Source organism: Pseudophryne corroboree, chromosome 12 (assembly GCF_028390025.1).
Source record: "Pseudophryne corroboree isolate aPseCor3 chromosome 12, aPseCor3.hap2, whole genome shotgun sequence".
Classification (NCBI taxonomy): domain Eukaryota; kingdom Metazoa; phylum Chordata; class Amphibia; order Anura; family Myobatrachidae; genus Pseudophryne; species Pseudophryne corroboree.
Window position 1 is genome coordinate 171,212,311 of NC_086455.1, and position 27,939 is coordinate 171,240,249.

Below are 27,939 nucleotides of genomic sequence, written 5' to 3' on the forward strand. Positions count from 1 at the left end.
TAAAATGGCAATAGAAATTAATGCTAAATGATGCTTGTTTACTATTAATTACTATTACTCTTTGAAATCCATGTATTTTGTAAGACGTTTTATTCTCTTGCTCTTTGGCGTAATTTACCAGCATTGTACTTTGTCACATCCTATTTATGCATTTGTGGTTCTCATACTTTAATTGGTAGTTAGGTCTGACTTATATATTTGCTTGTCTTTACAGAGGGAGTTACTAAGTACAGTTGTTATTCTCTGCATCATTCTATTTATTTTCTCTTTTGTGTGCTTGTTTCCTTTTAGTGGTACACCAATTTGCACTTTAATCTACTTTTAATGTCTTTTGCCCGGTATCTGTGGTTTGCATTATGAGTTTGTATTCAGTGGTGGATTAAATTTGCGACCTACAGTGACTAGCAGTGGCAGTTACTTGCTATTGGAATGAATGCAATTAATTTCCCGGTCATAGGGCCAAATTTAATTAGCCACGAAAAGCCGTTTTTGCTGTAAAAAAACCCACATATTTTACTGGAAATTGTGAAATCGTGTCTTTTACATTTACAATTCACCACCTCTGAGCAGATGAAATATTTGTAAAAATCCAAATTTTTACCAATATGATTACCATCACCTGTGCTGTACCCTAATACTGACCCAGTGCTCATACCAATGTCATACCTCCCAACATGACCTCTCCAGGAGGACACAATGCTCTGCTCCTGCACCTCCCTCTTACTGTATGATTACCATCACCTGTGCTGTACCCTAATAATGACCCAGTGCTCATACCTATGTCATACCTCCCAACATGACCCTCTCCAGGACACAACGCTCTGCTCCTGCTCTTCCTTCTTACTGTATGATTACCATCACCTGTGCTGTACCCTAATACTGACTCAGTGCTCATACCTATGTCATACCTCCCAACATGACCCCTCCAGGAGGACACAATGCTCTGCTCCTGCTCTTCCCTCTTACTGTATGATTACCATCACCTGTGCTGTACCCTAATACTGACCCAGTGCTCATACCTATGTCATACCTCCCAACATAATCTCTCCCGGAGTACACAATGCTCTGCTCCTTCTCTTCCCTCTTACTGTATGATTACCATCACCTGTGCTGTACCCTAATACTGACCCAGTGCTCATACCTATGTCATACCTCCCAACATGACCTCTCCAGGAGGGACACAATGCTCTGCTCCTGCACTTCCCTCTTACTGTATGATGATTACCATCACCTGTGCTGTACCCTAATACTGACCCAGTGCTCATACCTATGTCATACCTCCCAACATGACCTCTCCAGGAGGACACAATGCTCTGCTCCTGCTCTTCCCTCTTACTGTACGATTACCATCACCTGTGCTGTACCCCAATGCTGACCCAGTGCTCATACCTATGTCATACCTCCCAACATGACCTCTCCAGGAGGACATAATGCTCTGCTCCTGCTCTTCCCTCTTACTGTATGATTACCATCACCTGTGCTGTACCCTAATACTGACCCAGTGTTCATACCTATGTCATACCTTCCAACATGACCCTCTCCAGGAGGACACAATGCTCTGCTCCTGCTCTTCCCTCTTACTGTATGATTACCATCACCTGTGCTGTACCCTAATACTGACCCAGTGTTCATACCTATGTCATACCTCCCAACATGACCCTCTCCAGGACACAACGCTCTGCTCCTGCTCTTCCCTCTTACTGTATGATTACCATCACCTGTGCTGTACCCTAATACTGACCCAGTGTTCATACCTATGTCACACCTCCCAACATGACCCTCTCCAGGAGGACACAATGCTCTGCTCCTGCTCTTCCCTCTTACTGTATGATTACCATCACCTGTGCTGTACCCTAATACTGACCCAGTGCTCATACCTATGTCATACCTCCCAACATGACCTCTCCAGGAGGACACAATGCTCTGCTCCTGCTCTTCCCTCTTACTGTATGATTACCATCACCTGTGCTGTACCCTAATACTGACCCAGTGCTCATACCTATGTAATACCTCCCAACATAATCTCTCCCGGAGTACACAATGCTCTGCTCCTGCTCTTCCCTCTTACTGTATGATTACCATCACCTGTGCTGTACCCTAATACTGACCCAGTGCTCATACCTATGTCATACCTCCCAACATGACCTCTCCAGGAGGACACAATGCTCTGCTCCTGCTCTTCCCTCTTACTTTATGATTACCATCACCTGTGCTGTACCCTAATACTGACCCAGTGCTCATACCTATGTCATACCTCCCAACATGACCTCTCCAGGAGGACACAATGCTCTGCTCCTGCTCTTTCCTCTTACTGTATGATTACCATCACCTGTGCTGTACCCTAATACTGACCCAGTGCTCATACCTATGTCATACCTCCCAACATGACCTCTCCAGGAGGACACAATGCTCTGCTCCTGCTCTTCCCTCTTACTGTATGATTACCATCACATGTGCTGTACCCTAATACTGACCCAGTGCTCATAACTATGTCATACCTCCCAACATGACCTCTCCAGGAGGACACAATGCTCTGCTCCTGCACTTCCCACTTAATTTATGATTGTCGGCACCTGTACTGAAACACCTTTCTTTTCCATTAACCTGTTCAACACAGGTGCCTGCAATCATACAGTTAGAGAAAAGTGCAGGAGCAGAGCATTGTGTCCCTCCTGGAGAGGGTCATGTTGGGAGGTCTGATATAGTCCTGATAATGACATGTAATATTTAAAATTCCAACAAATTTATTAAAACCATAAAAGGTAGATAGGTCTGTCTGTACCAAGGGCAATACGGGATACCGCACCCAGTCCCAAAGAGGTAGGTAGGTTTCTGGAGGAACCTGTGGGGGACACGCCACCTACCTGTTGATTGAGGGATAAAATGCTATAAAATGTAGACCTTGACAGGTTTATATACAAAAAGTATAAAACACATTTATACGACAAAACACCCGTTTAGCCCCTGCCAGTGTTAGCCGTCTCACGTTTGGGCTTCCTGTCCACTACATAAGTGAAGTCTGGGTCACACGTGTTCAGGGGTAAATTGGCCATAGGGTTCAGTAGGAAGATTCCTGGTAGGCCAATGTGTCTGTGGGGCCTGTTTTGTGTGTTGTCATGTGGACCCACCACCCACATTACAAGTAGCACACCACATTGTCCCCATTCATTGTTATTCCATCTCTGCAGTACAGCAACTCTGTCATCCAGCGATGCTGCCGTGGCTACACCGTATGTTATACCTCTTGTGCTGCCCATGTTTGGCCACTTCTACTAAATTTTACAGGGCCACTTTTAGCTCCCAATCCGCCCCTGGTCTCGGACACAACTGCAGCAAAAGATGCAAGAAAGGCAGCAATTTGTACAATCCCACCCCCCTTAACAGACCTGACCCCCTCATCAGACCACACCCCTATTAGGGCTGCTTCCATAAATTTCCCAGGCAGGTTTGCCACCCCAATCCACCCCTGCATGTGTTCAGACTTCACCAGGACTGGCTAACAGAGCGTTTAGCGTACTCAGCTGCTGCAGCTTAGTGATTTATTATCCTTTGATTTAGAGCACAGGTTCTCACACAGTGCATGTTTTCCAGGTCTCACAGAATCACAAATGAAATAATTAGCTCCACCTATGGACCATTTCAAATGTGTCAGTGAGTAACCTGTGCACTTGCTGGGTTACCTGCAAAACATGCACTGTGTGGGGTCCTGAGGACCGAGTTTGAGAACCACTGATTTAGAGGATGAGTAAAGAGCCTGAAATCTGATATTGGCAGTCGTACAGTAATAACATAACAACAGACTGTTCCTGCCTACATCTGCCTCTGTGTTTCCCTCCCATGCAGAGATACAGCGAATCGTGCGGGAGACAAATGTCAAGAGGTGGAAATAGAGGGACTTCTTGTACAGTGTGAGAACAAAGGGACTGACCTCGTGTTTAATGCTTTAAAGCCAAAAATTGAGGTACAGTATTCTTCCCCAAATTTATTGAATATAGTAAAACATTCAATCAGGACCGTACTACACATCTGACAAATTCCAGAAGGGCCAATGGCCTGATGTGCCGGTCCGCCCTAAAAGGCTGGCTGAGCAGCTCCGCCCAGGGGCTGGCCAAGCAGCTCCGCCTCTCGCCGATCTGCTCGGCCGCCCGGCATACAGAGAGACAGGGGCGTGCCGCACGGCCAGGCCCCTGTGGGACGACGTGACCACGCCCTCTTGTCGTGCGTGCACAGACTGGAATGCTGCGGCTGTTTTAGAGCCCCAGTCTGTCCCTGCATTCAATATAAACTGCATATGGCATCTAGGCATTGTAACGTACTGTGGTCGGCACAAAAACATATCATGTCCCATACAACTCTATCCTCATTTATCATCAGTTTTAAGCTGTGTTTTTTTATTTTAGGAAGCGTTCCAAAATCACTTTAAGAAAAACTCCACTGAATATGAAAATATTCTCAGGCACTTTCAATGCAAATTGCAAAATGAAGATCTGCAAAGCAACAGGGTACAGTAAACAAAATGACTTATTATTACTATTCATTTTGTGGTTATTAAAAAAAAAATACAATCAACAATGAGGAAAGTGATAATGAAACATCCCTATAACAGAGACCGGGTAGCCACACCCACAAAATGGGAGTGTCCCTTCTTGACATGCCGGCGCTAGCTCCAGGGTGCACACGAAAGAGGATGTTAGCTGCTTCTCCTCCATGGCAACACTTAGGCCTCCATATGGGGGTGCCACGGGGCAATAAAAACCACTGGATGAGTAACATTACTTCACGCACTCACTCCACTCACCTGCCTAGATTCTCCTAAATCTGGCACCAGCCCCGCCCGGGCCGTATTAACCCATGGCCAGACCCCTAAACTTTCAGGTATTTCCAGGCTTTTTCAAGAGGCCCATTTGGGGTTGACAGTTGTTGACAGGGTGACAATGCTAAATTCCTTTGTCGTATAAACAACCCTTTATGAAGCTAAGAACACTGTACGCTGTTTACTTAAGAAGTACCGTAATGGTACGCTAGTTGCGTAACGATCGCTCAGCCGTAGGCGAGACGTTCAGGCGTCACGTTCGCTCACGGCCCAGGGATCACAGGACACGTTATTGGTTATGTCTAGGGGAAAGATTCGCTGTAACGTAGCGTACGCTAGAGACCACGAGGAGGTCACCAGCGATGCAGACGCTCACAACACTATACCTTTATGTTAAACCTTATACCGATGAAACACACAGAATACCTTAATGTGAGTACAGGGTGTAAATGCAACCTTGTGTAACCTGACTAACTACAAAGCTGATTGAGCGTCACCGACGCTCAAGTGAACACTTAACACTATAGTAAATACACTGATACTGGTTTAGGTTTCCAAAGCCTATTAACTGTATTATATCTAATATACTTGTAAAAGGGGATAACAGTACATATGATACGCTACAATATAACAGAGACCTCCTAACCACAGAACTAAACAATAAATACAATAAGACAATACTACGCTGACCTAAATGAAATACAATACCATACTATAATACTATAAGGTATTTAAGAGAAAAGAGGAGAGAGAGAGATAGAGAGAGAGAGAGAGAGAAATTGGCTCGCAGAAAGACAATGATTATGGAGAGAACTTACGCACAAAGGGTATGATCGCCAGCGCCTCGATATCCAGCTCCCGATTATCAGCAGATAACCGTTGATGAGAGAGTGAGTTTGGATATGGTCGGCCTGCCTATTTATGCCCCACACACAATGCAATCTCCTAGTCCCTACAATCCCATTGTCCATTGGCCGAAGGAATTCGGCCCTGCATCATAACAAAAGGTCATAGGGTGATTCATACAGGTGGGCTGTGACGATTTCCAACAGCTCAGGTGGGTGGGAAACTGGGTTTCCCGCCGCATACCTGAGTATGTGTAAATCATAGAAATGGACATAAACTTCTTATGTCCATAACTATTCGCACGAGCGATTAATACGCTCCAAACCAACACCGGAATATTGCTAATTAAATACTCTTCCGATGGGTACCAAACACTGCAATATGATTCCTGTTAGACCCTTCGTACGATGCAAAGAGGGATTCCTCAGCTCTGGGACATTGTACTTTAACCAAACTTACAGAAACTATCAAAGGGATCATGATCTATAAACTACATTAATTGTGAACATTTGTAACTAATGAGTCGCACGCTACGATCACATAAACTCTACCGTAAATGCGCATACTGCGCGTGCGAGTGCACGCTATTGCGGGTATGCGCTTCCACGGGAGAGCATACGCATGCGCAGCACGGACCAGTGTGCGGTGCAAATATGGCAACGTGCATTGAGACATTTTTTTCTGACTTTGACAGTCCACCCTTTGGCAGTCAATAATAACTGCCACAAAACATTTAAGGAGAAAAATGTAAGTCAGGGGTTAATTGATTTCCATGGTTGGGTAGGGGAGGAGAGAGGAGAAGGTGTGAAGAGGGTATGACCTAGTGAGAAAGCAGAAGCATGTGTGTATGAGTCCATGTTTGGAGGGTCATGTATCATCGTGCCGTACGTGTGGTAAATCAAGCTTCGAGGTATTGCGAAGTATACATTTGAATTCCTTCTTATCCTGTGGTACAGGTCTGTGGATGGGCTGTCAAACTTTACCGAGCTCATTTCGGCTGTAGTTGTAACAAAATGGGGATGCACATTTTAGTTGATGATACATGAATGGGGGAGGTATGTGGTTGCTGATATCTGTGCCTGAATTCCCTATCGTCTATGTGTGTCATTACCTGAGGGTTGTAGAGATGAAGATAGAGAACACTTATGGAAAATGCAATGGTATTCTATGTCAGGGAAATGTACATTCGTCGATTGAGGTCTTGATTGGTGTCGGTTGATTGGAGTCTTCTTCTTTGTGCTTTTGCTCATAAATCGTGAGTAAAGCAAACAACGTCCATGGATTTACAAAAAATGTTGGGCTAGCGTGATTTTAAAGTTCCTAGGGAAACTGGGGTACCCATGGCATTGTCCATCAAAATCTTGTATATCAGGTCGTCTGCTCTTCTTCTTTCCATCTTTCCGTTGTCGGCCCCTTGGCTCATCAAATCCTTCGTCTACGTGGGTCTTTGTACCTCGGAGGAAAACATAGAAATGGGTGAAAGACGGACCGTATACTCATTACATCATTACGTCATGGTTTCTAGCATTGGGTCATAAATCAAATCCAGGTTAATTACAGTTTCCTCACTCCTCAAGCTCATCACTTTCGTACTTTGTTTACACCTCATCAAAGCCTGCCCGCATCTAAATATCAATCCAAACGATATAACGACACCCAAAATACACAGTAGAAACTTTCCAACATCCATTATGACTCCTTGAGCCCACTCTCCCAAACCGGAGAACCAATTTCGCGGGTTCAACCATGACACCCAACCAGTCAGCTCATTACCTACAGCAGCAAGGGTGAGATTGTGTTTTCGACGAAATTCCCACTTTAATTGCAGAATATCATCCATCTTTTGGTCTATGACCTCTACCGGATCCTCGGTGCTATTGGTGATATACGTGCAACACTTTATGCCGTACTGTGTTGCCAATGTAACACAATATCCGCCTGTTACTGCTGTAAGATAATTAAGAACCATCCTATGCTGAACTAGTTCTGTTTTATAAGCTTGAAGTTCTCTTCCAGTGTATCTAAACGTGTCATCATACATTTCAGTGATATTATCTAACAAATTGGCGAGTGCGGAAATGTATCTATAATTCATCACTCCTCGAGCGGTACGAGTGAAATCTAACGCTACCAGAACCTGAATCCCGGTGGATTCATGGATAAGATCAGAGGCCGGATGCTCTAACCTTTCTGACAGTTGTCTTTTAACTCGGTGTTCGTAATGAGTGTGAGTATAAGGAGCTTGGGCACCACGGTGTATGTCCTTCATTTTGTCATGTGTAACAGTCATCACTTCGGGCAATACTTTTCCAATATAACACAATCCTTCAGAGTTTGGGGCTAGCCACTTGTACGCCTTTCTCCCGCATATGAAATATGCATCATCGGGGAGAACATAAGGGACGGAGAAGGACATGACCATGTTACAAACCTTCCAGGTGAAATCTCCTGACCCTAATTCTTCCAACTGCTTAATGCACGTATCGGTTTGTACGATATGTGCACAGTATCCTGGTGATACCTCTCCAACTTTAGTAATCCTATTTCCTAAGGTATATCGATACCGGAAAGATTTTCCTCTACTGGCTATGTGGCGTACGAGCTCTGTATCTGTAGGCATTCTATCTGCTCTGTGTGAAAAGGTCATGGTAAGGTTGCTCCATGACACTTCCCAATTTCCCGGTTTTCTGGGATTGGAGATGTTAAAACATATGAGGGACCTATCCACATGGTATTGGTGGAGCTTCAAACTAGGAGGGCTGGAGATGTTAAACCTCCGGTCCACCGGTCTCCCACCACTTAGCTCAAGTACCTCCCCTAACGTTAAAGGAAATGGTACTAGCCCTGATTTACTGTGACCCTGAGGTACTTGAGAGCATACCCAACAATCTGTTTGGTTTAACACGTTACCCACTAAGGAGTGATAGTCACTCAATGGATGCCGGTCTATATGGATATTAAAACTAGATTGGCATTTCTTTATGCATCCATCTTCAACCAGATTATCACAGAGCCTACAGATACAATTTTCCTCAGCTAACAATCCATCACAATTTCTTCTATCGGATCGTTTTCTGATACTCGCCTTTGCTTGTTGGATTGGTTGATCTTGGAAAACTACGCCTCCATCATCATAATCGGAACCCATTCCAGAACCTCTCTCGACCTCTATGGTACTCTCGCCGGAATAGACTGCTCTGGTCAACATCATGGTCAACATCAAAATCCGGATCACAGTCTCTTTGGGCAAGTCCATCTTTGAGGAGGAAATGGAGAAGATTGAGAAGGGGGAAACAGAAATTTTAAGGGAGAGGGGATGGGAAGTGGAGAAAAACAATAAAAGGGAGAGGGGAGTCGACAACTGCTTCCGGTCTTCAAGGCTCAGGTGCCGCCTCAGTCCTCCTGGAACAGACACTCCAGTGATACAACCTCTACCGTCTGTTCCTTATCACGGGACTTCTCTGGATCAGCAACCTTCTTGCAGTGGGATGAATGGACCCAAGTCTCTCTCTCAGCAACCTTCAATGCTGTGGTGCTAGTCAATAAGACCTGGTATGGTCCTTCCCATCTATCAATAAGACAACCTGAGCGTAGAAAATTTCGTATCATTACATAATCCCCAGGTTCAATGTCATGACAATTACTATCTGGTAAATCAGGAATCACCAACTTCAGATTATCATTTTGATTCCTCAACTGTTTACTCATGTTAATCAAGTACTTTACAGTTACTTCATTGTTACATTTCAAATCATCCTGAGGGTTAATCATGACATGCGGTTGTCGACCAAACAAGATTTCAAAAGGGGACAGATTAAGAGGGGACCTGGGAGTGGTTCTGATGCTATACAAAACAATGGGTAAAGCTTCTGGCCACGTCAATCCTGTCTCTGCCATTACTTTACTCAATTTATTTTTAATAGTGCTGTTCACTCTTTCGACCTTCGCACTCGCCTGTGGACGGTACGGAGTGTGCAGCTTGCTATCAATACCCATCAATTTACACATTCCTTGAAAGACATCACCTGTAAAATGGGTACCCCTATCACTTTCAATGATTCTAGGGATACCATATCTACATACAAATTCCTGCACAATTTTCTTAGCTGTAAACATAGCGGTATTTGTAGCTGCTGGAAAAGCTTCGACCCAATTCGAGAAAACATCTATACAGACAAGTACATACTTTAAATTTCTACATGGGGGCAATTGAATGAAGTCAATTTGTATTACTTGGAAAGGGCCGCCGGCAGGTGGGATATGGGATGGTTCTGTAGGTATTGCCTTTCCAATATTCTTTCTCAGACAGGTAAGGCATGACATTGCTCTTTTACTAGCATGAGAGGAGAATCCTGGGGCGCACCAGTATGCTCTTACCAATTTGCACATCCCCTCCTTGCCTAGATGAGTCAGCCCGTGAGCTGCTTCAGCCAGACACGGAAGGTATGCCCTGGGGGCCACTGGTTTACCATGTCCATCCGTCCAGAGCCCTGAGGACTCCTGGCCATATCCCTTTGCCTTCCAGACTGCTCTCTCCTGAGTGGAACACAAATTCTGCATTTCACACAACTTTCGTGTGTTGATGGTATTAAATACCATCAGTTGTGTGGTGTCTGTCCGTATGGGGGTAGCAGCTGCAAGCTTTGCAGCTTCGTCTGCTCGGCTGTTACCAAGGGATACTGGGTCTTGGCTATATGTATGTGCTTTACATTTGATAACAGCCACTCTGTCGGGTTCCTGTATCGCTGTTAGAAGCCTTTTTATGTGAGCTGCATGCGCTATCGGTGTACCAGCTGCCGTCATGAAATTTCTGAGCCGCCATAGGGCTCCGAAATCATGGACTACCCCGAACGCGTATCTGGAATCGGTGTAGATATTGGCTGACTTACCCTTAGCCAATTCACATGCTCTGGTTAGGGCGACCAGTTCAGCAACCTGGGCTGAGTGAGGTGGGCCTAGCGGTTCCGCTTCTATGGTGTCTTGGTCATCTACGACTGCGTATCCAGTACACAAGTCTCCCGAGTCTGACTGTCTGTGACAACTACCATCCGTGTAGAACGTGAGTTCTGCATCTTCCAGTGGATTGTCACTGATGTCAGGCCTTGCGGTAAAATTTTGGGTCAAATATTCCATACAATCATGTGTATCTCCCTTTGCATTAAATCCTCCTTCCCCATCACTCTCACCTTCCACCCTTTGTGTCTGACCAGGCACACCTGGGAGAAATGTTGCAGGATTTAATGCGCTGCATCTCCTTATGGTGATGTTTACTGGGGCCATTAATGCCAATTCCCATCTTGTAAACCTTGCAGATGAGACGTGTCTGGTTTGGGCAGAATTCAATAAGGCAGATACCGCATGCGGTGTATGGATTGTGAGGTTGTGGCCTAGCACGACATCTTCGCTTTTTGTTACTAGCAATGCTATTGCCGCAACGCTACGCAAGCATGTGGGGAGGGATCGCGCTACCGTATCTAGCTGGGCGCTGTAGTATGCAATTGGCCTGCTGGCATCACCGTGTTTTTGTGTTAGTACACCTGCTGCGCACCCAGCACTTTCTGTTCCGTATAGTTCAAAGGGTTTCCCATAGTCTGGCATACCTAGTGCTGGTGCCTGCGTTAGGCACTGTTTGAGTCTCTCAAATGCTGTTTCAGATTCGTCTGTATGCGAAATCCGATCAGATTTGTTTGAGGAGACCATTTCCTGCAAAGGTAGTGCCAATATGGAAAACCCTGGGATCCAATTACGGCAATACCCACACATTCCTAAAAACGTCCTGATCTGTTGCTGGGTTTGTGGCAGTGTCATGTCTCTAATGGCTTGGATTCTATCAGCGGTCAAGTGTCTCAGTCCTTGTGTTAGACAGTGTCCCAAATATTTTACCTTAGTCTGGCATAATTGCAACTTGTCTTTGGAAACCTTGTGACCTGTGTCTGAAAGATGAAACAGGAGCTGTTTCGTATCCTTCAGGGATGCCTCCAGTGAATCTGAACACAGTAATAAATCGTCCACATACTGTATCAATACTGATCCACTGTCTGGTTGGAAAGACTGTAAACAATCATGCAAAGCCTGAGAAAATATACTTGGACTATCTATGAAACCTTGGGGTAACCGAGTCCACGTGTATTGGACTCCTCTGTATGTGAATGCAAACAAATATTGGCTGTCAGGGTGCAGAGGTACCGAAAAGAAAGCGGAGCAGAGGTCAATAACAGTGAAAAATTTGGCAGTGGGAGGAATTTGCATTAGGATGACAGCTGGATTAGGCACTACGGGGAACTGACTCTCAACTATTTTGTTAATCCCCCTTAGATCCTGCACTAGCCTGTAACCCCTCCCCCCACTCTTTTTAACAGGGAAGATGGGACTATTTGCTGTGCTGGACGTTCTTACTAGAATGCCCTGTTGTAGCAAGCGCTCTATTACGGGAAAAACTCCTAACTCCACCTCTGGCTTCAGAGGATACTGTGGGATTTTTGGAGCTATCCTACCTTCTTTTACTTGTACTACTACTGGAGCTACGTTTGCCATTAATCCAGTGTCCTGTCCATCTTTTGTCCAAAGTGACTCTGGTATCTGAGATGTCATCTCTTCTACCTGGGATGGGTTCCTATTTGTCATAATGGTGTGTGACATTAATTTTGATGGGGAGTCTAACATGTCTCGTACTTCCTGAGCGTGATTCTCAGGGATGTCCAAGAATACACCTTCAGGAGTACAATAAATGACGCAACCCATTTTGCATAGTAAGTCTCTTCCCAGGAGATTAGTTGGTGCAGATGCAGCCAGCAAAAAGGAATGCTTGGTATGCAAAGGCCCTATTGTAATCTCGGCTGGTTTGCTAACAGGGTAGTGCTGGACTACTCCTGTTACTCCCATGGCTGGAATTGTCCTACCAGTGGTTCTCATGCCCACTGTCGAATTTATCACTGACTTGGCCGCCCCTGTGTCTACAAGAAAGTTTAAAGTTTTACCAGCTACATTGATTGCAATTTCTGGTTCGTTTCCAAGACTAGCAATCAACTTAACTGGCTGCAGATTACAGGTATGGCCACACCCCTATTGGGTATGCTGACCTCCCTGAATCCCGCTGGCAGCAACTACTTGTGAGGGAGTTAGCTGGGAGCTACCAGAGGCATGCCAGTCTCTGTTTGGGGGATATCTTTTTGTTTCCCCTGTATGTGGCTCAAAACTCCGCCTCTGTGGACCCTGCTCCCAATGTCGTGTGTTGTGTTGTTGTCTAGGGGGTTGAAAAGACCTTTGTACATTCTTTGTTCTACATTCTCGTGCAAAGTGTCCCGGTCTGTTACAAGAAAAACATGTTATTACACTTGCCTTACCCACAGGATTCGGTGGTACATACGCAGGCTGCCTTGTGGTCAGCGCCTGTATACTTACGGACATCAACTTATCACTTTGCGATTCCCTGTGCCTAGTGATGTTTCTGTCGTGATCAATAGCAGCCTCTCTCAAGCCGGACACTGACAGACCTCGCCAGCACGGTTGCGTGGTCTGAACCCTAGTCTTTAATGTTTCCTTTAAACCATCCATCAGTACAGATACTGCTACTTCCCGATGGTTTGGGTTGGTCTTAATGTCTTCTATACCAGTGTACTTTGCCATTTCTAATAGTGCCCGGTGAAAATATTCTGTTGCCGTTTCGGACTCCTTTTGCTTAATGGAAAATATTTTATTCCATTTAACAACGGCTGGGAAATACTCCTTTAGCTGTAAATTTATCCTCTTTACATTATCCTTGTTGTACACGTCTGTAAGCGGTACATCTTTATCCAATGCACAATCAGCTAAAAATTGAGTTGCATCAACATTGGAAGGTAAACAAGCTCTTAGCAGTATCTGCCAATCCTTGTTGTTGGGTTCTACAGTGTTACCTAGATCCCTGATGTATTTTTGGCTAGCAACTAAATCCTTCCTGGGGTCAGGAAATTCGGACACTATTGTTCTTAATTCCATTCTGGAAAATGGAGTGTACATGGCAATGTTCCTTATGGGAGTGGCTCCAGACACATCTGTTTTTCCATTGGGAACTGCTATTACCCTTACAGGAGCAATTCTAACAGCCTCTTCCTGTGTAGATTCTACAGCTTGTTGTGGTACAATTGTTTCAGTGTAGTGCATGGTGCCGTACTTACCCGTTGACACGACCTCACCTATCCCTCCGCTAGGGGCTTTCACTAATCTCGTGGGTGTCGCTGTGCCTACTGTGGTCTCTGCTATGGTGGCTGCAAGAGAGAGAGCTGAAATTGTTGCTGAATCGTCTTCTTGATCACACTCCTGAGGAAGGTTCAAAACAGGGTACATCTTGCACGGGTTAATACTTGCATGAGTTATTTGGTTAACATCATTAACATTTACAGTGTTACTAAGAGTTTGTGTTTTACAACCCAGTGCGTTTCTCTCCGCAATCAACTTTTCTCCTGCAATGTATGGTGGGGGAGGAGCTGTGGCAATCAACTTCCTGACTGCCCCAGATCCTGCCGCCAGAGCCAAACCTCTCTGTATCTCACCTTCCTGGTGCCATAACTGTAAATAATCATGATGCTGAATTCGTCTCTTTGCTGATTTTACGAGACATATCCTCCTCCTTAAATTTTGTAACACTTCTGGACTGAAGCTACCTATTCTTGGGAATTTGTCCCTGTCTTGTACAGTCATTCTCTCCCATTCATCACATAAAGATTCGGTGTGAATTCCATATTTTTCACACATTACATATCGTGCCGACCCAACTGGTCGGTTCACAGAATCAACCTGAACCAGGGTTGATCGCCCCCTACCTGAGCAACTGGCCCCCATAGTCTGCAGGTGTTGCTTAGTCCTCCTTGGATCTCTGTATCAAGGTTTTCAGCAAGCCTTTTCAGACAACCAAATTACTCCACAGTAGGCCGGCGGTGGCGGTTTACCGAGTACCCCACTCACTCGCCCACCTCGACCAATACGACCTGATCACACCGACGTGGTGCTGGCGTACTCGATACAGGGCCCCTATGGAACCTTCAGTTTACTGGAACATATGAGGGTTACCCGCAGGACACTTACTCTTTCCAGTAAAGGTGGGGTTGTTAGATAGTTCCTGAGTGACCAGCGAACTTCCCTTCCAAAAATAAAAATTACACAAATCACGTCAGAATGTACAAATAGCGTTTGTGACCACTTTACTCTAATGGTATTAGGTCAGATTACTAACTACTGCACACAATTACGTGTGGTCCAATCGTTCAGTACACGAGCACTACTTGTCATGTACTGAAAGACCAATGGAATCGATGTTTCCGGCCGCGATTCCTTCAGCAAGAGCTTATGGCCTATATGGGTTCTGCACCAACACCCCAGGCGTTGTGCCACTGGACTTTTATAGCGGACCTTTTTACCTTTTGACCTCCTGGTCTTGTTACCTTTACCTTATGGTCCGCTATACTCTAATGCTCAAATATTATTTAACCAGGGATGCCTCCCTGGCCACCGTATATGTCACTTACACGTATGTCCCTTGACGAGTACCCGGCTTTCCTTTTGGTTCCACCTTAAAGTTATATAAACTTTTGTATACAAAACACACTCACTCAACACATGTACACTTTGTTTCTATATCTATTTCTGCGCAGAAATTGTCTTCAGGCCAAGAGTGTTACCAATTAGGAGCAGGATCTGTTAAACTAAATTTCAGATTTTCTAAAAACAGATTTGCGTTATTTACCGCTTCGCGTTATCTACCGCTGTGCGTTAATTATCGCCTTGCGCTAATTATCACTTTGCGCTAATTCAACTTTTTCGTGACTTGAGCTACGTGAGCGTAACCGGACGCTACGTTGCGTAATGAACGCTGCGTGCGTCTGCCTTTGGATTGCGTACGCTAGTCTTTGTTAGCGACACGTGTACGCAATGCAAAGGATCCACCGTAACACAATATATTTTTATCAATGTAAATGATCCCTGATCATCTACCGCAATCCACACTGACTGCCTTGTATCTCAGACAAACCGTGTGTTTGTTCTATACTTTAACTATCACCTCTACTATTAAATAACAGCAAATCTCTTTTTAGCACTTTCTATCAACTATAAAATTTGGCAAACAGGAATAGTGATATACGAAAAATGAAATACACAAGTGAAAAGAAATGCAGGTATGTATGCGTACGCAAGACAAAAGAAAAATAAACAGTTTTAAAAAGACACAAGCGTTTTGTTCTTACTTCCGGTTACCGGGTTCCTTCAGCACCCTTTATCTAAGCGAAGCAGACGCTTATCCCGTCAGCACTGTGAGACAACCTCCCACCCTTTGCTGGAGGGATAATGTCTGCTGATCTACCTAGTGCAGATGTGAGAAGTATAGGACGAGCCCGCAATTGACAATGCTAAATTCCTTTGTCGTATAAACAACCCTTTATGAAGCTAAGAACACTGTACGCTGTTTACTTAAGAAGTACCGTAATGGTACGCTAGTTGCGTAACGATCGCTCAGCCGTAGGCGAGACGTTCAGGCGTCACGTTCGCTCACGGCCCAGGGATCACAGGACACGTTATTGGTTATGTCTAGGGGAAAGATTCGCTGTAACGTAGCGTACGCTAGAGACCACGAGGAGGTCACCAGCGATGCAGACGCTCACAACACTATACCTTTATGTTAAACCTTATACCGATGAAACACACAGAATACCTTAATGTGAGTACAGGGTGTAAATGCAACCTTGTGTAACCTGACTAACTACAAAGCTGATTGAGCGTCACCGACGCTCAAGTGAACACTTAACACTATAGTAAATACACTGATACTGGTTTAGGTTTCCAAAGCCTATTAACTGTATTATATCTAATATACTTGTAAAAGGGGATAACAGTACATATGATACGCTACAATATAACAGAGACCTCCTAACCACAGAACTAAACAATAAATACAATAAGACAATACTACGCTGACCTAAATGAAATACAATACCATACTATAATACTATAAGGTATTTAAGAGAAAAGAGGAGAGAGAGAGATAGAGAGAGAGAGAGAGAGAAATTGGCTCGCAGAAAGACAATGATTATGGAGAGAACTTACGCACAAAGGGTATGATCGCCAGCGCCTCGATATCCAGCTCCCGATTATCAGCAGATAACCGTTGATGAGAGAGTGAGTTTGGATATGGTCGGCCTGCCTATTTATGCCCCACACACAATGCAATCTCCTAGTCCCTACAATCCCATTGTCCATTGGCCGAAGGAATTCGGCCCTGCATCATAACAAAAGGTCATAGGGTGATTCATACAGGTGGGCTGTGACGATTTCCAACAGCTCAGGTGGGTGGGAAACTGGGTTTCCCGCCGCATACCTGAGTATGTGTAAATCATAGAAATGGACATAAACTTCTTATGTCCATAACTATTCGCACGAGCGATTAATACGCTCCAAACCAACACCGGAATATTGCTAATTAAATACTCTTCCGATGGGTACCAAACACTGCAATATGATTCCTGTTAGACCCTTCGTACGATGCAAAGAGGGATTCCTCAGCTCTGGGACATTGTACTTTAACCAAACTTACAGAAACTATCAAAGGGATCATGATCTATAAACTACATTAATTGTGAACATTTGTAACTAATGAGTCGCACGCTACGATCACATAAACTCTACCGTAAATGCGCATACTGCGCGTGCGAGTGCACGCTATTGCGGGTATGCGCTTCCACGGGAGAGCATACGCATGCGCAGCACGGACCAGTGTGCGGTGCAAATATGGCAACGTGCATTGAGACATTTTTTTCTGACTTTGACAAGGGACAAATGCTCCACTTCACAGCATTCATGTCCATACACCCTGTATTTGGCTACACCCCTCAGTGTCACTGTCTCTGGTAATACTGCAACGTCTGGGCCCCTTCATAAATATATACTGTAAATTCAGCTGCTGCATGCATGACAATGTACCAGAGTAATAACAGAGTAATAACAGCAATGCACTGTAGAAAATACACCATAGTCCAGTATAAGGTAACATGTGTATAATGTATAATTCAAGTGCACAGTCTGGAACCTGATCCTTAGAGCAGAAGGTGGGCCCCCAGGCAGTAGGGCCCAGCGGTGGTTTCCCCTGTACCCCTGTGGGCCAGTCCAAGCCTGCCTGTGTCTGACATACATCATTCTACCTGTCTAGAGTCTAAGGGGGACATTTACTAAGCAGTGATAAGAGCGGAGAAGTGAGCCAGTGGAGATATTTCCCCATCAACCAATCAGCAGCTCTGTATCATTTTATAGTATGCAAATTATAGATGTTACGTCAGTGCTGATTGGTTGTCATGGGTACTTCTCTACTGGCTCACGTCTCCGCTCTTATCACTGCTTAGTAAATGTATCCCTAAATGTGTCTGAAAACTGTACTCATTGGGGGTTACTTATATTGGACACTAATGTTGCACTAAAAATGTACATATTCACTTACAACCATGTACATGCTGACACTTGTAGTTCCACAATAGGTTGTGAGGACAGTTTTTACCTTTATGCCTGTAACGCCTTCACTGATGTTGGCAGCGAGGAGGGTAATATAGCCACCATCTGGTGAGGGGAGAGAGTGGCGGTGGGGACAGTGTGAGGTAATTGTCTGAGGAGAGTGTCTGGCAGCAGAGACCAGTGAGGAATACCTTAGGGGAGCAGCAGGTAGAGAGATTGGCCCTTACCGGCCCCACCGCAGACAAGCACATAGCTGGGGACTCGGGAGACACAGAATGCTGAAAGGTAAGAGGGGGCCAGTAAGGGGGTTGCACCGGCAGACTCAGGCCCCTCCAAAAAGCCTGGGCCCAGTTACTTAGTACCTCCTTCCCCTCTCTGCAGCCCTGAGGAGGAGAAAAGGGGACAACAAAAGGTCTTTCTATAGGGACTGTAAAAAATAAATAAATAAATAAAAATTACCCAGCTCTGAAAAGTTTTCTAGAACTTGGCCCAAGTATTGCAAATTCCTCTTCAGCAGCCCACGCTTGCATAATCATAGCCGCATGGCTGTAGTGTATATAGGCATCGTGCTAGGTTCCATCCTGGAAGTACTTTTACTCTTAGCTGGGTTGTCAAGAGCCCCTTTATAAATTGCCGCCACATGCAACGATAAGAAATGACAGTTATCAGGTCAGAATTATGGGGGAATAAATAGGCCCCTATGACTGACTAGAAGACATGAAAATGAGAGGTTGTTACTATGGGTATTGGTACAATGCCATGTAAGCGCTGTGCATCGACATATTCTTCTCTGCCTTGTTATCAATCAAAGAATAAAATATAAAACTGCTTGCAGTAATAATACACTGATATACATATATTTCCCCCCAACAGATGTTCATTACACGCCTATATCACAGACTTCTTATTCTGTACATTAAAGCATTTTTCAAATGCTCCACGAAATCCTCCCATATCAATAAAGGAGAAACGTTTTTAAAAGGAAGCAAAAGATTGCAGGAATTTGCCTCTAATTTGGTAAGTACCAAAAATAAATCCAAGAATATATGTAAAATGTGTGATAAATACAGAAGAAGTCTCCTGTTGCCCACACACGGTGCGATTCTCACATGCTATCTGATCTCGTTAGTTCAAGTAGCATTGCGTCTAGTTCAAATAGCACCGTGTGTATTGTCCCCTGCGATGCGATGTGTGCTCCCGTCTAGTCCATATCTCAAGGCAACATCGTATGTGCAGGCGGGTATTCCTGTACTACAGCACACATAGTACATTGTAGTGTATTCAAAACTGGATGTAGTACAAATAGCATACACTAGATAGTACAAGATTGACTTGCCTGCACATTCTATCTAGCCTTGCAATACCGACTCCGCGGGAGCGCGCATCGGGATCGAATCGGTATCGCAAGCTTCCCAACACCATGAGATGTGCACCAACGTTCCTTAAGATTTTGACTATATAATCAAAATCTTACAGATTTATCTCACCGTGTGAACACACATTAAGGCAGGGGATTTCAGTGAGCGGAGAGATCTTTGATCCCGATTCAGCATGAGTTGTAGATGTGCAAAAATATGCACATCTACAACTGTTTACACTGACCTGCGGGGGAAGGGGGGGGGGAGGGGGCGCCCAGCACAGGGCAAGTCCACCCCGCATACCGGTTCCTGCCCCCTTCCCTCGCAAACATGCAAAAACATCACACGACGGCAATGCTTTCACATGTTAAGGGTTGCCCTCTACCGACGGCTACCCACCATGAAGGTCGGGTTTATTGGTGTAAAGCAGCTAAACTTGACCAAAGTGCCGGGCGCGATCATGAAAAGTGCCGTTTGGGTGTCCAGACTTTTTGCACATTTCAGCTCGCCACCCCTGGGGGCTGCAAGCCGAAAGGCAGACGCCGGTAGTCAATCGGGCCCGAACGGAGCTAGAATTGAATAGCTCTGTTGGGCGCCATCTGGTGGCTGCTGGAGTGCGGTACAATCGAATTCTGCCCTTTATGGCATAAGCTTTGCTTTGATATATAAATGTTTTCTTAGGAGAATGTGTACAAATAAAGGGTTCTATTTACTACGCCTTGGACGGAGATAAAGTGGATGCAGATAAAGCACCAACCAACCAGCTCCTTACTGTCATTTTTTCAAACAGCGTGTAACATGACAGGAGCTGATTGGCTAGTACTTTATCTGCGTCCAAGGCTTAGTAAATAGACCCTGTAATGCCTGGTAGTCTGTCTATTCTCGTTAAGCTAATGAGTTTTCTCATATGAAGATTTCAGATGAGAATCTGCTGGGTTCTAATCCACTGGATTTTATAACCACTATTCTGACTGACAGCGACCAGGAAGCTTTACGGACAACGACGGCGTATTTTGGCCTTGAGCACCCAGACTTGAGGTGAATGAATGGATATTTCCTCTCCCCAACATCTCTAACGTTCCCATCTGTCCTCTTCCGCTAATAGTTATTCAGCGATCTTCTATGTACAGACTGATTTTGGTAAAACAATGCAGCATTTTCAGGTTTTTATTTTAGCCATTTGTGTTTTTATAACCATTTGTGGACATTCCAGGCAAAATGTATCTAAACGACTCCATTTAAAGAAAGTGATAATTAATAAGAATATCACGATTCTGATACAGCTAAACTCTGTTTAACATAAGGTTCCATACAAGGGATCTTGACCTTCGTATTATTTCTCTACATTCATTTGATATAGTTGCTGCATACACAAAGGAAATTATACTGAATGGACGCTTCTACTGATCAGGGGCATCAGAACTTTTTTTAGATTCGGGGTGGCCAAGATATCATTTTGGCGCTCCTAAATCGCTAAAGGTCACCTCCTCAAGGGCAGCTGCAGTAACCCGGCCACATCACCTACCCAATGCAGGGGTAAAATTAGTAGCTCCCAAACTCACTCTTCAAGGGTCCCAACCAGTTCATGTTTTCCAGGTCACCCAGCAGGAGCACAGTTGTACTCATTACTCACTGACACATTTCCCAGGTCACCCAGCAGGTGCACAGGTGTACTCATTACTCACTGACACATTTCCCAGGTCACCCAGCAGGTGCACAGGTGTACTCATTACTCACTGACACATTTCCCAGGTCACCCAGCAGGTGCACAGGTGTACTCATTACTCACTGACACATTTCCCAAGTCACCCAGCAGATGCACAGATGTACTCATTACTCACTACTCACTGACACATTTTCCAGGTCACCCAGCAGATGCACAGGTGTACTCATTACTCACTGACACATTTTCCAGGTCACCCAGCAGATGCACAGGTGTACTCATTACTCACTGACACATTTTCCAGGTCACCCAGCAGGTGCACAGGTGTACTCATTACTCACTGACACATTTCCCAGGTCACTCAGCAGATGCACAGGTGTACTCATTACTCACTGACACATTTCCCAGGTCACTCAGCAGGTGCACAGGTGTACTCATTACTCACTGACACGTTTCCCAGGTCACCCAGCAGGTGCACAGGTGTACTCATTATTCACTGACACATTTCCCAGGTCACCCAGCAGGTGCACAGGTGTACTCATTATTCACTGACACATTTCCCAGGTCACTCAGCAGGTGCACAGGTGTACTCAATACTCACTGACACATTTCCCAGGTCACACAGCAGATGCACAGGTGTACTCATTACTCACTGACACGTTTCCCAGGTCACCCAGCAGGAGCACAGGTGTACTCATTACTCACTAACACATTTCCCAGGTCACCCAGCAAGTGCGCAGGTGTACTCATTACTCACTGACACACTCCCCAGGTCACCCAGCAGGTGCACAGGTGTACTCATTACTCACTGACACATTTCCCAGGTCACCCAGCAAGTGCGCAGGTGTACTCATTACTCACTGACACATTTCCCAGGTCACCCAGCAGATGCGCAGGTGTACTCATTACTCACTGACACATTTCCCAGGTCACCCAGCAGGTGCGCAGGTGTACTCATTACTCACTGACACATTTCCCAGGTCACCCAGCAGGTGCGCAGGTGTACTCATTACTCACTGACACATTTCCCAGGTCACCCAGCAGGTGCGCAGGTGTACTCATTACTCACTGATACATTTCCCAGGTCACCCAGCAGGTGCGCAGGTGTACTCATTACTCACTGACACATTTCCCAGGTCACCCAGCAGGTGCGCAGGTGTACTCATTACTCACTGACACATTTCCCAGGTCACCCAGCAGGTGCACAGGTGTACTCATTACTCACTGATACATTTCCCAGGTCACCCAGCAGGAGCACAGGTGTCCTCATTACTCACTGACACATTTCCCAGGTCACCCAGCAGGTGCACAGGTGTACTCATTATTCACTGACACATTTCCCAGGTCACCCAGCAGGTGCACAAGTGTACTCATTACTCACTGACACATTTTCCAGGTCACCCAGCAGGAGCACAGGTGTACTCATTATTCACCGACACATTTCCCAGGTCACCCAGCAGGTGCGCAGGTGTACTCATTATTCACTGACACATTTCCCAGGTCACCCAGCAGGTGCGCAGGTGTACTCATTACTCACTGACACATTTCCCAGGTCACCCAGCAGGAGCACAGGTGTACTCATTACTCACTGACACATTTCCCAGGTCACCCAGCAGGTGCACAGGTGTACTCATTACTCACTGACACATTTCCCAGGTCACCCAGCAGGAGCACATGTGTACTCATTATTCACTGACACATTTCCCAGGTCACTCAGCAGGTGCACAGGTGTACTCATTATTCACTGACACATTTCCCAGGTCACTTAGCAGGTGCACAGGTGTACTCATTACTCACTGACACGTTTCCCAGGTCACCCAGCAGGTGCGCAGGTGTACTCATTACTCACTGACACGTTTCCCAGGTCACCCAGCAGGTGCGCAGGTGTACTCATTACTCACTGACACATTTCCCAGGTCACCCAGCAGGTGCGCAGGTGTACTCATTACTCACTGACACATTTCCCAGGTCACCCAGCAAGTGCGCAGGTGTACTCATTACTCACTGACACACTACCCAGGTCACCCAGCAGGTGCACAGGTGTACTCATTACTCACTGACACACTCCCCAGGTCACCCAGCAGGTGCACAGGTGTACTCATTACTCACTGACACATTTCCCAGGTCACCCAGCAGGTGCGCAGGTGTACTCATTACTCACTGACACATTTCCCAGGTCACCCAGCAGGTGCGCAGGTGTACTCATTACTCACGGACACATTTCCCAGGTCACCCAGCAGATGCGCAGGTGTACTCATTACTCACTGACACATTTTAAAAGATCCACAGGTGGAGGTAATTATTTCACCTGTGATACTTTGAGTAGACCTGGAAAACATGATATGCTGGCGGAGGGGGGAAGGGGGGATTCCTTGAGGACCGGTTTCGGAACCGCTGGGTTACACAGTGATAAATACAGTGGCAGTCTGCACATACAGGATATTCTGGGCATTGTAGTGCGTCTGGTACAGAATGCACCATCACACTCTAAACTCGCTGTGAGGGCAGTAGGGTGCTTATGTATCTACATGGTGGTGGTATATATAGCGGAGGCTGTATAAATGAATCATTGCGCACGTGTTCCAGGCTTTCGGCGCTGTGGATGCATTGGCACTGTAAGGATTAAGCCCTTTCCTGTGTAATACGCACAGATCGCCTAGTTTATCACCGCTGCAGGTACAGGATCTTGGTCTCACTGCAAAGTGTCTTCTGGGGAACCCACTCGTTCAGGTGATGCCAATCAATACAATTAAGGATGTTGCCAATGCAGTGGTACCCAAATGTGGTCCTCAAGGCGGGTTCAGTATGATTTACCGACGGTTGGGATGACGGGCGTCAGTATACAGTCAACAGCATCCCCGCCGTCAGTATGCCAGCAGCGGGGGGAGCGCAGAGTCGCCCTGCGAGCTCACTACTCTCACCAGGGTGTGGGCTCGTGGTCGCTGCATTCGCCACAGGTTCTATTCCCACTTTATGCTTGTCGTGGACACCTACAAGTGGGAATAGACCCTGCGAGTAAGGATCCCGGCTGTCAGTAATGTCAGCAGTCGGGATCCCGACTGCCGGCAAATTAACTGCATCCCCTCAAGGCGCCCCAACAGTCCAGGTTTTAAGAATATCCACGCTTAGGCATAGGTGATTTGATTAGTACCTCAGCCAGTCAGTTTTATTATACCATCTGTGCACAAGCAGGGATATCCCTAAAACCTGAACTGTTGGGGCGCCTTGAGGACAGTGTTTGGGAACCACTGCTTTAGGGGATCCAATTGCAGCCACAAAAGGGTCTGGGAAGCTCTGAGTGCACTGGAGGAGAGAGACTCACGAATGGTCGCATATGCGCAGTAGCACCTGTTGCAGGACGGACCTGCTGTGAGAGCCTCGGCAGGTCCTAGTATCCGTTGGCTCAGTACTAAGTCACTGAGGCAGTGCAGAGGGCCGCCCCCCCAGCAGCACTGCACCTCTCAAATGTTTCGGTGGGGCGAGTTGCACTACCTCCCTTCCCCCGCGTTCTGCCACATGTGCTACTGATGTAAGTTATGCTGTGACTAAAGGCACGTACACACTGGCCGATATATCGGGTGTTCTCGTGAACGGGCGATAGATCGTGGGTCCGTCGGCCAGTGTGTACAGCCGATACGTCTGTAAAATCTGTCGTTCACAGACGTATCGCGTCGGCCCCGCAGCACAGCCGACGGACAATATATCTACCGATATATTGGCACATCGCTGTGTGTGTACGGCGGTCGGCCGACCGCCCGTACACATGCTGCGGCGGCGGGCGGTGATTGACAGCTGAACTGGGCGGGCGTATGTGCACGCCCGCCCAGTGCATGACGGCAGTCCCCGACGGATCGGGCAGTGTGTATGCTCAACACACTGCCTGATCCGTCCATAGATATATCTGCAGATCAATTGATCTGCAGATATATCTTCCAGTGTGTACCCACCTTAACTGGTGTAAGAAGCTCTTGGGGGGCAGATTCAGCTTGCCATGAGGTACTATGCGGGTTACTTGTTCTCGCACCCATAGAGAGATAAACATAAGCAACATTTTCCAGCTGTTATGTGTAGCCGCACATCATACAAGACTCCTACGGAAACTTGTGCTTAATTCGATCTCCCCCTTGAAGTCTTTCATGTCCAGTGGTGGTGTCTGACCATACTACAGACCACAGAAAGTCCAGATAACCTGGCCACAACCAGGACAGAGGTGCGAACTTCCAGCACCATAATATTCCACTAGAACGTTCTATATAGGGAGGTGGCTGGTGGGATGAACCGGATACGTTTTGTGCTCAGGCTTCAGTAATATAGCCCTGTAAACAGTGTGGAAAACACAGTAATGTACCCAGATCTACTGTAGTTCAACTTAAAATGAAAATATAAGGAAAAATATGACAAAAACTAACATTCTGCCAAAGTCGCACATGAATTTTCATACCAAAAAGGGCTCGCTGTCTACGGACACCTTACATTAGATATATGCGCCATACATCATCTGAAGTGAAAGATTGTCTTTTGTGAAGTGATCCCTGAGCTATTGAATCATTTTGTGATTTGATCCATCTGATGTATACTTGTAGCCTAACCAAAGTGCTTTACTCATCAGGGAAGAGCATCTAGAGGCCATCTTGAATATTAAAGGGAACGTTAGCCGTAAAGAAAGGGAAGATCTTTTATATTACATACGAGAGAGGAAGATGGTTTCTATGGACAACAACCCGGGGTATTTTGAGGACGTACAGGTGGGCTACAGCCATAGTAAGACGATGCGTTTCCTTTGCTGCTGCTGCCCGTGCTAGTAACGCTGAAGACCTATTCGCTGGAATGCAGACAGCAGAACCTACAAACTGGATATGACTTGTATTGTACTGTATTTTGGATATAAATGGACATTATAACTGTTTCACAGAAATAAATTATTTATTTTATTATTTATTTATTTTCTTTCTGGTGTCTTCTCTATGGTAAGTTTTTTTGTGGATATTTCACGAATATTGTTTGATATATATTCCTCTTAAGGTGTACAAATATGGCGCATGCACAGAAGCTAACAGGGCCAGACTTTGTTATGTTCTCTGTAGTAGCTAAAGGTCTGGCCGGGGCAATCTTAACGTATAGGCTCACTGGGCAGCTGCCAAGGGCCCCCTGATTCTAGGGGCTGGTGCCTCCGAAGCTTCTTGGGAGGTAGGTAGAGAATGCTGCATGGTTGCTCTGATTTTGCCTAGGCAAAACCAATGTACATGCCAGCCGGGGAATTGTAGCCAGCAAGCACCCCCCCCCCCCCCCCCCCTCTTCACACGTGCAAACCCCTCCTGGTGACCTCCTCCCTGGCAACCAGCCCCCTGGGGAACCCCCCGTCACTGCACATCAGCAAGTCATGTGGGCGCACACTGTACAGGTTCCTTTAATCTCCAGAATGCCCCTCCCATTACGCACCATCCAGCTGCACGGGCATCAGGCTGCATCTACAGCCGCATAGGCACTAAATAGGTCTCTCTACTCTCCTGTACAGTGGGCTTGACGGGTGTACGGGCGTGCTCCCCCTGCAATACCTTTCGCACCAGGGGAAGCAGACATTTTTTTGCCTGGGGCTATGATTGGAGGATAAGCTACTGAGACTTATAAATGTACCTGTCTACGCTGTGTGTCCTGCATGCCTAAAGAGTTCAGCAATCCCTATTAATATTGGACAAGACATACCTTTTTTTTATATACAACTTTAACCCTATGGGTTGTGATTCTGAGTCACGCATGCATGCTGGGGTGTTTCCATATGCTCTCAAGAGACTGGTACCCCGGCGTGTCTATCAAATCAGAAAATAGGAGTAGAACAGCATTAAATCCCATTATACATGATATTTTGTTTCTACATGCCGGCCGGCGCATGTGCCGTAGTAATGAATAACACCACTGTCATGGCGTCACTGCGTGCGACACTGTGCCCGCACTGTCTGTTCTATCCTACTCCCTGCTGCCAAGGCCACTGAACAATTAATTAAAAAACTATGCGCTGCCGCTGGGATTTTTTTATGTTTAAGCTGCTCTGAAGGTTATGTTATTAATATAGAAAAAAACACCAGAGCGCTTGCAATTATGTACACTGCTCAAAATAATAAAGGGAACACTTAAACAACACAATGTAACTCCAAGTCAATCACACTTCTGTGAAATCAAACTGTCCACTTAGGAAGCAACACTGATTGACAATCAATTTCACATGCTGTTGTGCAAATGGAATAGACAACAGGTGGAAATTATAGGCAATTAGCAAGACACCCCCAATAAAGGAGTTGTTCTGCAGGTGGTGACCACAGACCACTTCTCAGCTCCTATGCTTTCTGGCTGATGTTTTGGTCACTTTTGAAAGCTGGCGGTGCTTTCACTCTAGTGGTAGCATGAGACGGAGTCTACAACCCACACAAGTGGCTCAGGTAGTGCAGCTCATCCAGGATGGCACATCAATGCGAGCTGTGGCAAGAAGGTTTGCTGTGTCTGTCAGCGTAGTGTCCAGAGCACGGAGGCGCTACCAGGAGACAGGCCAGTACATCAGGAGACAAGGAGGAGGCCGTAGGAGGGCAACAACCCAGCAGAAGGACCGCTACCTCCACCTTTGTGCAAGGAGGAACAGGAGGAGCACAGCCAGAGCCCTGCAAAATGACCTCCAGCAAGCCACAAATGTGCATGTGTCTACTCAAACGATCAGAAACAGACTCCATGAGGGTGGTATGAGGGCCCGACGCCCACAGGTGGGGGTTGTGCTTACAGCCCAACACCGTGCAGGACGT

At 46.0% G+C, this 27,939-nt stretch overlaps 1 protein-coding gene across 1 annotated transcript in view; it reads left to right on the forward strand.

Moving 5' to 3' along the window:
• The window catches only part of LOC134980584 (uncharacterized), an 81,157-nt gene extending 55,117 nt beyond the window's left edge, over nucleotides 1–26,040 (forward strand). The window contains exons 7-11 of the mRNA XM_063947450.1: nucleotides 3,844–3,961; nucleotides 4,401–4,502; nucleotides 19,004–19,147; nucleotides 20,402–20,526; nucleotides 25,761–26,040. Coding sequence (XP_063803520.1) covers nucleotides 3,844–3,961; nucleotides 4,401–4,502; nucleotides 19,004–19,147; nucleotides 20,402–20,526; nucleotides 25,761–25,953 — 682 coding nt within the window. The 3' untranslated portion in view covers nucleotides 25,954–26,040. The remainder of the gene's footprint in view (nucleotides 1–3,843; nucleotides 3,962–4,400; nucleotides 4,503–19,003; nucleotides 19,148–20,401; nucleotides 20,527–25,760) is intronic.
• The last annotated feature ends 1,899 nt before the right edge of the window (nucleotides 26,041–27,939 follow it).